The 12,203-nt window shown below is 44.0% G+C and overlaps 1 protein-coding gene across 1 annotated transcript; it reads left to right on the forward strand.

The window, feature by feature from the left end:
• LOC117887541 lies at window positions 1–9,094 on the forward strand. The gene is given in 3 exon segments (XM_034790191.1): window positions 1–198; window positions 200–922; window positions 8,123–9,094. Coding segments are annotated over 3 exon segments (1,893 nt in total).
• Window positions 9,095–12,203: the final 3,109 nt, after the last annotated feature.

Consider the following 12,203-nt stretch of genomic DNA (forward strand, 5'->3'; position numbering starts at 1 on the left):
ATGGCAGACACAGACAGGAGAAATCAAACTGCCATCACGTAATTCATCCTCCTGGGATTTGGGGATCTCCCTGACCTGCAAATTCTTCTCTTCCTGATGTTCCTAGTGATCTACATCACAGTCGTGACTGGGAACATCCTCATCATTGCACTAGTTGTGGCTGATCAGCACCTTCACTCCCACATGTACTTCTTCCTGGGGTAACTTGTCCTGCTTGGAGACCTGCTACACCTCCACTCTTCTGCCCAGGATGCTGGCCAGTCTCCTGACCAGTGGCAAAACCATCTCATTTATTGGCTGCTTGTCACAACTGTATTTCTTTGATTCTCTGGCATGTACAGAATGCTATCTCCTAGCAGCAATGTCTTATGATAGGTATTTAGCGATATGTAAACCCCTGCACTATTCAACTCTTATGAATAATAGGTTTTGCCTCCAATTGGCTGCTGGCTCATGGTTAAATGGTTGTTTGGCTACTGCCATCTTTATATTATTCATGTCACCATTAATATTCTGTGCCGTGAATGAAATTGACCATTTCTATTGTGAATCCATCCCATTGATAAAACTCTCTTGCAGTGACACGCACCTGATCATATTGCTAGATTTCATTCTAGCCTGTGTATTCACTCTGCCTCCATTCCTACTAACCCTGACATCCTATGTGTGTGTCATCACCACCATCCTGAGAATCCCTTCCACCACCCGGAGACAGAAGGCATTTTCCACCTGCTCCTCTCACCTCATTGTGGTGACAATTTTCTATGGAACAATAATGATTATGTACATGCTGCCCAAACACGATACACTGAGAGACCTGAACAAAGTGTTCTCTCTTTGCTACACTGTCCTGACTCCCCTGGCAAACCCCCTCATCTACAGCCTGAGAAACAGAGAGGTCAAGGAAGCATTGAGCAAAGCAGTCAGTAAATGTAGCTTTCACCAAAAAAACATGCAGAGACTCTGAGATAATATCTTAGCCTGAGGTTTTCAAAGCTGCCTGGGTGATTTAAGCAAAATTAAGTTGAAAAGTCCCATTGAAAACATCTCAGCACTAAAGTGAAAAAGAATTGGAGATGATCTGTATAGAGTTATTGAGACAGCTTTTGTGGTCCCCCACTGTGTCCATGTAACACAACTTATAGGAAAGTGTCACTGTGGACAGCTCTGTCACTCTCTCATGTTCAGCACTGATACAGGCTGTATTATCGTATTTTTCTCCATGGTGTTGGCAGTTCACCCTATGTGAGAAGGCAGCACAGTGTCTGAAAATACACGGATGAATGCTGACATCCACTACCCATCAAAGTAAATCCCTCTGTATATCCCCTGTTCGCTGTTTCTCTATGTTAGGCTACATCTTCACTATGGGGGGGGGGGTCGATTTAAGATACACAAATTCAGCTACGCGAATAGCGTAGCTGAATTCGACGTATCGCAGCCGACTTACCCCGCTGTAGGGACGGCGGCAAAATCGACCTCTGCGGCTTCCCGTCGACGGCGCTTACTCCCACCTCCGCTGGTTGAGTAAGAGCGTCGATTCGGAGATCGATTGTCGCGTCCCGATGGGATGCGATAAATCGATCCCCGAGAGGTCGATTTCTACCCCCCAATTCAAGCAGGTAGTGTAAACCTAGACTTTGATAATAAAGTGTTGTAATCAAATTCAGCCAGTCTATTACAAATAAAACACAATGGGTGTGCAACGAAGTGGGAATTTTTCATAATGTTTCATATGAATATGGTGTGTGCCTCAGTTTCCCCTATGTGGTGTATATTTAATTAGGTGGGGGAAAGGGCTGTTTACTCTTTGCAGAATCTCAGAGACACAGGCGTGACAGAAGCCCAGCTGCCTGGGACCTGAGTACCCATGCCCATGGAGATTCCCAGAAGACAATGGCCACTACAATTGCCCGGACATTTGGCACCTAGCAAAAAATGACCATAGATGGATCAACCTCCACAGGAATCCAGCTGGGTGTAACCAGCTGAAGGACAAAGGACTGGGGAGAGGCCAGCGGGAGTTCTTAAGTGTGCGATGTCGGATGCAGGAAGAAGCTTCTGGACTGGGACTACAGGGGGTACAGAGGGCTCTGGGACTGACCCAGATGGGATATGCTGTAACTTTTAATTCTCTAGGGTAGGCCTCTTGGCTTCACCGCCTCCAGGGACCCAACATCGAAAAAACAAGCTGTAGTTTAATACTGCTACATAGTTAACACAAGATCCGTGCCTAAGGACACTAGACTGCATTGAAAAATCTCAGACCAAGATTTTAGTTGATCTATTTATTCATTTTGACTCCTAAGACATGGCATGATTCTTGCCATTGCCAGAAGTGGATGCTGCATTTAAGCATTATTGTTAAACTTCAGTTTGTTACTAGATGGGATATGATAGTAGATAAGGAAAGGGTCTGATCTGTCATATCAGTTCTTGGTTACCAGAGAAATGGGCTGTTATAGTAGTCATTGCTGTGATATGGCAGAGGCTGGTCTACATGGATACCAATGATCAGCTGCATGCCATTCTAGGGGGGGACCCTACCAGTACCCCAACACTCTCCGTGGACACCTGCAAGGTGTAAACCTCACACAACATGGAGGAGGATTTTGTGGATGAGGAAGAGAAGGAGGAGAATGCGCAGCAGGCAAGCAGAGAATCCGTTCTGCCCGTCAGCCAGGACCTTTTCCTTAGCCTGGAGCCAATACACTCCCAGGGCCTATTGTTCCCGGACCCTGAAGGCGGACAAGGCACCTCTGGTGAGTGCACATTTGTCACGACACTACAGGGGTTAAAAGCAATTCTGTTTAATGTTTGATTTGCCCTGAACAATTGGGATGCATTCGCGGCCAGTACATACAGCTAATGGAAAAGTCTGTTAATGTGTCTGGGGATGGAGTGGGAATCCTCCAGGGACATCTCCATGAAGCTCTTCTGAAAGCCTTTGAAGAAGGTTTCTGGGGAGGGCTGCCTTATTTCGTCCTCCACGGTAGGACACTTTACCACACCAAGCCAGTAGCAAGTAGTCTGGAATCATTGCAGCACAAAGCCATGGCAATGGATGGTCCTGGGTTTTAATCACATTCATGCAACATTCCGTCTTTATCCTTCTGTTTCAGTCTCAGGAGAGTGATATCATTCATGGTTGAAATGAGGGATGTTTTGTAAGGGACCATTAATCCCCTCTTATTGGTGAGCCCCAACACATTAGACCCCAGGCATGCTGGGCTGTTTGCGTTTGGCTAAAAGGGATCAACCGGAAGAATAGCCATGGTTGCTGGACTTAAGAACCTGAGGCACAAGGACACTGTCCAACGTATTCTGGGTTAGGTGTTTTGCTCATGATTTTATGTTATGAATCCTGCTTGCAGCATTTTCCCAAGTTAATGCAGGGTTACTTTCCCCCTTTTTATTAAAACTTTCTTTTCCGCTCTCAGACTCTCTGCTTGTGAGAGGGAAACTGTTGCCTCTAGAGGTGCCCAATGGGTAGTGTGAAATTGTCTCAGGTTACTGGGTTGGGGCTGGATCCAGTTTTGTGTTGTATTGTTGGAAAGGATCCCTTAGATATTGAACCCGGCCCCTGTTGCTGCCGACTCCAACTGGCAGAAGGGTTACATAAGGAATCGATACGTCACATTGGGCAACGTTTGCAACAAAGATTTGGAGACACAAAATTAGTCAGCTAAAAGTTAGGTTGAAGTGGGACCCTTATTACAAAGTACAAACACCATCATCATAAAAACAAACCAACCAACCCCAAAATGGGTTGAGAATAATGTTTTCCCAATCTATTTTGCATCCAAATTAATAATAAATAAATCAAGTGGTTTGTTGCTGAAAATCTGAAACAATAATTTTTTTGGTTCATACGAGAAAACTTGGGTTACAAAAATGAGAACTTCATGCTTGTATACCAACTTCTGGAAAGCAGGTGTATGGAGACAATATAAAAATAATTTAAGGAAATGTGTGTGTGGGGGGGGGGGGAACTGCCCTCTAGTGGATGGAAATAGATCCTTTCAAATGTGCCCTCTTCAACTAGTATCTTATTCAAATATTCCAGAACTCAGATACTGGTCTGTGTTTTGAGCAGAATGACCCCAGATTTAACTATTCTCTTTTCATAGGAATTGCCAGACTGGATCAGACACTAGGTCCATCTAGACTAATATCCTGTCTCACAGAGGCCATAACCAGATGTTTAAGAGGAAAATGGAAGAATCCCATAGGAGGTAGAGGTGGAATAATCTGCTCCCCATATAGCTCTCACTTTGGTCTCTGATACTTAGAGATTGGCTCAAGCCCTGAAGCATGAGGTTTAATATCCCTTCCAAAATGTTGGTTTTCATTAATTATGATATCTCTGGACATTACTGATATCCATGTAAATATCCAATCCCTGACATTGCAAACAGTGATGCTTTGCCGTTTAATAATGACCATGACATGCCCACAGGTTACTTACCTTAGAACAACTCCTGTGCAGTTACTCTGTACATAGGGCTGCTTTTCACTTGCTCAGGTATTTCAATTAGGATGTGACTTTGAATACATTGTCTCTCTCCTTATCTTGTCAGTCAGTAATGCCAGTGATAGGGGAGACTAGTTAGCCATCCCCCAAATATCCAGGTTCCATTCTCTCACCAGGCAGGGGCTCAAAAAGAGCTGTTATAAAAGGACAAATTTATGGAAAACCCTTCCAAACTGTCATCTCTACAATCTCACTGGCACTTTTGCAGGTAAAGTTTTGAGAATTCCTCAGTGCTGCTTGGCATGAACATTGGCCAAATAAAAGAGATCTGAAAACCTAAGAAGTTTACTTTAAAACAGGATTGCCCCAAAAAGTGGTCACTGTGCATAATCCCAGTAGCCTCAGGACAGAGAAGGCTGGACATTTCCTTTCCCATTTCAAACAATTTATTTTCTGTTCCTTTGGGAGAGACAGGAACCTCTCAGAAATGAGAATCCAACACACAGAATGCTCAGGCAACCCATAGGGCACATCCCAGGAATGACACTGGAACTATAAAAAGAAGAACAGGAGTACTTGTGGCACCTTAGAGACAAACAAATTTATTAGAGCATAAGCTTTCGTGGACTACAGTCTCTAAGGTGCCACAAGTACTCCTGTTCTTCTTTTTGCGGATACAGACTAACACGGCTGCTACTCCGAAAACTGGAACTATAGAGAAGCTATTACAATAGCTATTAAGATACAGCCCAGTGGGTTGTTGCATCAAAAATATGTTAGCACATGATGCAATAGCATTAGAAAGAAGCACAGTGACACTTGTCAGAGAGGTCATGCAGAAAAGTACCCTGCCTTGCCCAGCTCCCACTCAGTGGTGATGACCCAGCTTTCACTTTTAGTGTCCTAGTCTGAAAATATTCTGTGGGAGAAAGATCCTTGCACACTAGTCCTGCTCCTGTCATACGGGCAAAGATCCGTAAAAGAGGGGAGACACTGCTTCTTGTCTGTGGCCATCTCTGTTCCAGGATTGGTGTATATAGTGTAAACAAATGAGTTACACTAAGAGGCCACATCACTGGATTCTCCTCCAATAGGAAATTTTGACGGTCTGGGTGGTTTCCCCGGGTACAACCTGGAACTGTGAGATCTGCTCTGCCCCCTGAACACACTAGCCTGGGGTGTCTGTCACAATGCTCTGCTAGTGACAAGAAGCAAACCCCTCCAGGTGCTGTTATCACTCAGTCCAGCAGCAGGTGGAGCCCCACACCCAGTTAGATTGCATGAATGCTCCCAGAGCCACTCATAAATCTCACAGAGAAGGATACCAACCAGATCCCACCAGCTCCTAGCCTTATAACTCAGAGATATACCATCTTGGACAGAACAATACCAATTTATTAATTGATTCACCACTTACTTCAAGGGAAAGTGGACATGCACAGCCTTTGCCACCTGAGGAGATCTACCAAACGCTTCAGAAAAACTCACTGGTGAGGATAAACATAAAAGTAAGTTTATTGGCTACAAAAGATAGATTTTAAGTGATTATAAGTGATACGCAAAAATTTCAGAGAAATTACCAAAAGAAATAAAAGCAAAACACATTCTAAAGTAATCTTAACACTCAGTACCCTTACAACTTAGATGCTTCTCACCACAGGCTAACTGGTTGCCTTTCAGCCAGGCTTTTGCCTTTGATCAGTGATTCAGTCCCTTGGTGGTGGTGGTTTGTAAATGGAGGTTGAAGAGAGAGAGCATGGAAAACGTCTCTCACTTTAATAAGGTTCTAGAGGAGAGCTGAGTAACAAGCTGTCATGCTGGGAAATTGACATTAGATGCCAGCAGAGTAGAGGAAATGAAAGGGGGGGGGTCAGAAATACTGACTAGTGACCAATAGATTTCACTAGCCAATAAAATAATGGTAAAGTTATACTGTAAAATGGCCACTAGGTGGTAGCATAGAGCCATTGGGTTAGAAGGGACCGTAAGTGTCTTCTAGTCTAACCCCCTGCCAAGATGCAGGATTTGTTGAGTCTCAGCCATCCAAAACTGATGGCTGTCCAGCCTCCTTTTGAAAACTTCCAGAGAAGGAGAATCCATGACTTCCCTAGGCAATCTGTTCCATTATCCCACTGTCCTTACAGTTAGATTAAATCTCAGGAAAAACTTTCTAAGTCTGCATATGCTGCAATTTGAACCCTTTGCCTTGTCCTGCTCTCTGTCCAAGAGAGAACAAAATCTCTCCTTTTTTATGGCAGTCTTTCAAGTATTTGAAGACCGCTATCATGTACCCCCTTAACCTCTTCTTTTCTAAAGTAAACATACCGAGTTCCTTCAGCCTTCCCTCATATGGCTCGCATTCCATCCCTTTGAATATCTTTGTTGCTTGCCTTTGGATCCTCTGCAGTTTCTCTACATCCTTTCTATACACTGGTGACCAAAATTGGACACAGTCTCCAGCTGAGGCCTAACCAGAGCTGAGCAGAACGGTATTTTCACCTCACAAGACTTGCATGTTATGCCTCTGTTTATGAAACCTAAAATTGCATTTCCTTTTTTTTTGCAACAGCATTGCATTGCTGACACCTGTTGATCTTGTGATCCACCACAACTCCCAGATACTTCTCAGCAGTGCTGCTGCCAAGCCAGTTATCCCCCATTCTGTATTTGTGCATTTAGTTTTTCTTCCCTAAGTGAAAGCATGTTGTAAGGGTGATATAATGTACTTACACCACCCCTCTAATAATATTCAATATATGCTGCAATCTAGTGGGCATTTCTGAAAATAGCTGCCCTTATAACAGGCCATCACATTGGATAGGCATTTTCCAAAAATTTAAGCTGGTGTTTGTTCATGATCTCAAATATTTGACACATAGGTTCATTAGACTTAAAAAAAAGTTACAATTATAGAAGTCACGCTGTACAAGTCCCATTGGGCATTGTTAGCTACAAAGCTTTGGAGACACAAAATGAACCAAGTGGGAGAACCGCTGAAGTGGGACCATATTAAAAAGCGTGACGACTGAATACAAATATGAGGCAGCATTTACGCTTTGTAAATCGAAGGGGAAGCTCATTTTCCAAAGGTAGATCAAATGCATCTGCTCATTTCTTCAGGTAACTGCAGGTCTCTTCAATGAGAAAATCCAGTTTCTGCAGAAAGAGGAGAGACAAGAACCTTAGCTGACGAACCTACGTCCTGGTGGCCAAGTCCTGAGAAATAAGACTCGTCGCTTCAAGCTTGAGATGTGCTGTGGTTACAGGTGAGCACCATCTTCCTTCCTGACCACCAAACAGGGGCATGAATGTGTTTTGTGAATATTAGATGGACAAGGTGGTGTTGTAATATCTTATATTGCACTAACTCCTGTTGATGGAGGAGAGAAGCTTTTGAGCTACACAGACCTCTTCAGGTGAAAATTAGCAGTTTTAGCCTCATTTTCCCACAGCAGTGCCAGTCAACGTTCATAGCACCATTTAACAGAGATGGAGCTTGTGATCCATGTTTTGTGACATGTCCTCAGCTAGTGATCTGGAGAGGGCAGGGAGTTTCTGAATATTTATGGAATTAATTCATGACACTAGATTACCTTTCAGCTCTTTGTTCTTCCAATTCAATTGCACAGTTTTCTTTTTTGTTCCTAGACTCAACCCATGGCAGACAGAAACTGGAGAAACCAAACGGCTGTCACAGAATTTATCCTCCTGGCATTCGGGGAACTCCCTGACCTGCAAATTCTTCTCTTCCTGATGTTCCTAGTGATCTACATGGCAACCGTGGCCGGGAACATGCTCATCATTGCACTAGTTATGGCTGATCAGCACCTTCACAACCCCATGTACTTCTTCCTGGGGAATTTGTCCTGCTTGGAGACCTGCTACACCTCCACCCTCCTGCCCAGGATGCTGGCAAGTCTCCTGACTGGGGACAAAACCATCTCATTCAGGGGCTGCTACTCACAACTGTATTTCTTTGGTTCTCTGGCAGCTACAGAATGCTATCTCCTAGCAGCAATGTCTTATGATCGGTATTTAGCGATATGTAAACCCCTGCACTATACAACTCTTATGAATAACAGATTTTGCCTCCAGTTGGCTGCTGGCTCATGGTTAAATGGCTGTTTGGCCAGTGCAGTCCTTATATTATTCCTATCACAGTTAACATTTTGTGGCCCGAATGAAATTGACCATTTCTATTGTGACCCCATCCCACTGATGGAACTCTCCTGCAGTGACACACACCTGAGCATATTGGTGGATTTCATACTAGCCTGTGTATTCACCCTGCCTCCATTCCTACTAACCCTGATGTCCTATGTGTTTATCCTTGCCAGCATCCTGAGAATCACTTCCAACACCGGGAGACAAAAGGCCTTTTCCACCTGCTCCTCTCACCTCACTGTGGTGACAATTTTCTATGGAACCATAATGATTTTCTACATGCTACCGAAAGGTGATACAATCAGAGATCTGAAGAAAGTGCTCTCTCTTTGCTTCACAGTCCTAACTCCCCTGGTAAACCCCCTCATCTACAGCCTGAGAAACAGAGAGGTCAAGGAAGCCTTGAGCAAAGCTGTCAGTAAATGTGGCTTTCACAAAAACATGCAGAGACTCTGAGATAATAAAATAGCCTGAGGTTTTGGAAGCTGTCTGGTTGTTGAAGCAATCAGTCTGCGATGCACTGTACCTCAAAATAGCATCCTGTAAACCCCCCATATTCATCTTTTGTATTTGGTTGTGATATTTCATACAAAGCATTCCTTGTAAGGTATCATGATCTGCTGAAAATCATTCTTCTCTCAAAATATGTATATCATCATTGTATACGTCATTATCAGTTTTGCTGTATGTTTGTTATTGAAATATATTAGGAATCTAGGAGTCGCCCATTGTTATTTCTCCAGTGAGAACATAGAAGGTAACCCACACCCAGGCGAGCGTTAAACGACCATCACCAGTGGGGGAATTATAAAGAAGAAGTCTACAATTTTGTAACAGGCAGTTGCTCAAGCACAACACATGGGAATTGCTCAACTCTGTGACTCATCAAAGTCCACCAGGACATGTCTGGCCGAGTATTTTTCCAGGGATATGACTTGAGAGTATAAAATTAGGGACAGGGGCATCATGAGACAACCTCTCTCCTCCCCCACCTACTTTGAAGGCAACAAGAACACTGGGAAGACAAAGACTTTGAACTGGGGAGGTTGGTTCCAGGGTGAGAAGGGAATTCAGCCTGTGTGTTAAGAACTGTAACCTGGCTGCAACGTCCAGTGGGGTGTGAAAAGCTGTTTGATTCAGATATTACTGAGTCTGATAAAGTTCAGGATTTAGAAAGTGTTTGTATATTTTTTCTTAGACATAAAAATCAGAGATATTTACCTAACACTTATGATCACTTAAAATCTATCTTTCTGTTGTTAATAACCTTATTTTAATGTTTAATCTTACCCAGTGAGTTTGTCTAAAATGCTTGGGGAATCTGCTCAGATTATAAAGGCTGGTGCATGTCCACTATCCTTTGATGAAGTGGTGAACTAATTAATGAGCTTGCATTGTTGAAGAGAAGGTCTTAAGCAGTTTAAGACGATATATTTCTTGGGGTGCAAGACTGGGGGGATTTGCTGATGTCTGCCTCCGTATAGTTCATGAGTAGCTTGAAGAGCATTCAAGTGTGTCTGTGTATGCTTGTGACTGAGAGATAACAGCAACTGGGGGGAGAGGGAGAGGAGATTGCTGCTTCTCCTATTAAAGCATCATGAGAAACAACTTAGGCTGGAGAGGTAAGGGGGCACAGCAGTCCCACAGCTCAAGGTTGTACCCCGGGGGTCCTGTCACAGTGCCCCAATAAAATTAATTTGAAAACTCCCATTGAAAGTCTCAGCACTCAGTGTTGTCCATCTAAGTGGAAGGACCAGAGTGGGAGATGGCCATAGCCATGTTTCCATCATGGATATTTCAACTGGGCACCAGGAAGAGTGGAGACAATTTTAACCATATTTTTATATCTCTAAAAAAGTCATTTTTTATCAAAATAAATGGTTGGTCAATAAAAATACTAACTTCTGCTGCAGTCTATGTTGGGACGTAAGCCTGGGAAATCTGCTATCTCTGAAATTGCAGGTAATTCCATTCCCACCATACCCTCTGCAAACCAACCACCTTCATTACACTCACACAGGCTGGATGTAAACAGCCAGGCCCAAGCAGTGACCTCTGGACACTTCACCAGGAACAGCTTTATAGCTCTTATCTGAACTAAACTTGGCTGGGAACTGCTCCAGCAAAGCACCAGCACCAGGCTCACAGGGCCCTTGGAGGCAGAGAGGTTGTGCAAACAAAGAGGTAGACTCACAAGCCAGGGACACTGGGACTGTCCAGACCCAGCTGGGCGTTTGCCAGGGGACCCGTAGAACTGAAGGCATTTCTGGGATCGGATCTGTCAAATGGTCACTGAAGAGCAACTCTTCATGTGGCCCTGCAAGGCACCAGCTGCTCTGCTGTCACCAACTGCACAGAGCAGTTCAAAGGGTGGGGACCTGTTACAATGAGTGTTCCCAAAAATCACTGCCACAAGTGCACATCCCGAGAGGGCTCGTTCTCAGGACACAGTGTCCTGCCAGCCTCAGATGTCTTGGACAGCTCTGCTGCATGCAGGGGCTCTCCTCAGGGCATGACATAACCTATGGTGAGAGGAAGTGGCTACCGCCTAGCAATGAGCAGAACTCCTGTGGTGCCAACACAGCAGTGCTGGCTCAGCCACTGTGAGCATGTCAGGACTTGCCCAGAGGCAGGGGAGCTGGGCACCAGTGAGAACTGTAGGACTTCAGCACTGCAGAAAGGATTTTCTAAGTGAGCTAACAGAGTTAAGCGTCCAGCTCCCATTTCAAAAGGATTTGGGTTCCTAACTCCCAACCACTGGGCTGCTGTCACTGTAGTTTCTATCTATGGATTTCCATTGGAAAGAGAATCCACACAAAGCGAAATGCACTGGATAAATGGTAAACCCCTGATAAATCGTTGAGACCTGCTAATGTTGTACGTGTATTTGTAGCCTCTAATGTTCCAATCATGCTATTGTGTGATTTGGTTCCCAATGATAATAATTTTGAACAGCAAACACCTACTGTCATAACTATAAAGGGAAGGGTAACAGCCCTCCTGTGTACAATACTATAAAATCCCTCCTGGCCAGAGACTCCAAAATCCTTTTACCTGTAAAGGGTTAAGAAGCTCAGGTAACCTGGCGGACACCTGACCCAAAGGACCAATAAGGGGACAAGATACTTTCCAATCTTGGTCAGGGGAAGGTTTTGGTTTGTGCTCTTTGTTTTGCTGAGAGTTTGCTCTTGAGACTAAGAGGGACCAGACATCAATCCAGGCTCTCAAAATCTTTCTGAACAAGTCTCTCATATTTCAAACATGTAAGTAAAGCCAGGCAAGGTGTGGTAGTTTTATCTTTGTTTTCTCAACTTGAAAATGTACCTTTTACTACGGTGTTTACCTCTGTTTGCTGTAACTTTGAACCTAAGGCTAGAGGGGGGGGTCCTCTGGGCTCCTTAAGTTTGATTACCCTGTAATGTTATTTTCCATCCTGATTTTACAGAGCTGATTTTTACCTTTTTCTTTAATTAAAAGCCTTCTTTTCAAGAACCTGATTGATTTTCCCTATTTTTTAGATCCAAGGAGGTTGAATCTTGATCCACCAGGAGTTGGTGGGAGAGAG

The sequence above is a fragment of the Trachemys scripta genome, chromosome 14, assembly GCF_013100865.1.
Source record: "Trachemys scripta elegans isolate TJP31775 chromosome 14, CAS_Tse_1.0, whole genome shotgun sequence".
In the NCBI taxonomy this organism is placed as follows: domain Eukaryota; kingdom Metazoa; phylum Chordata; order Testudines; family Emydidae; genus Trachemys; species Trachemys scripta.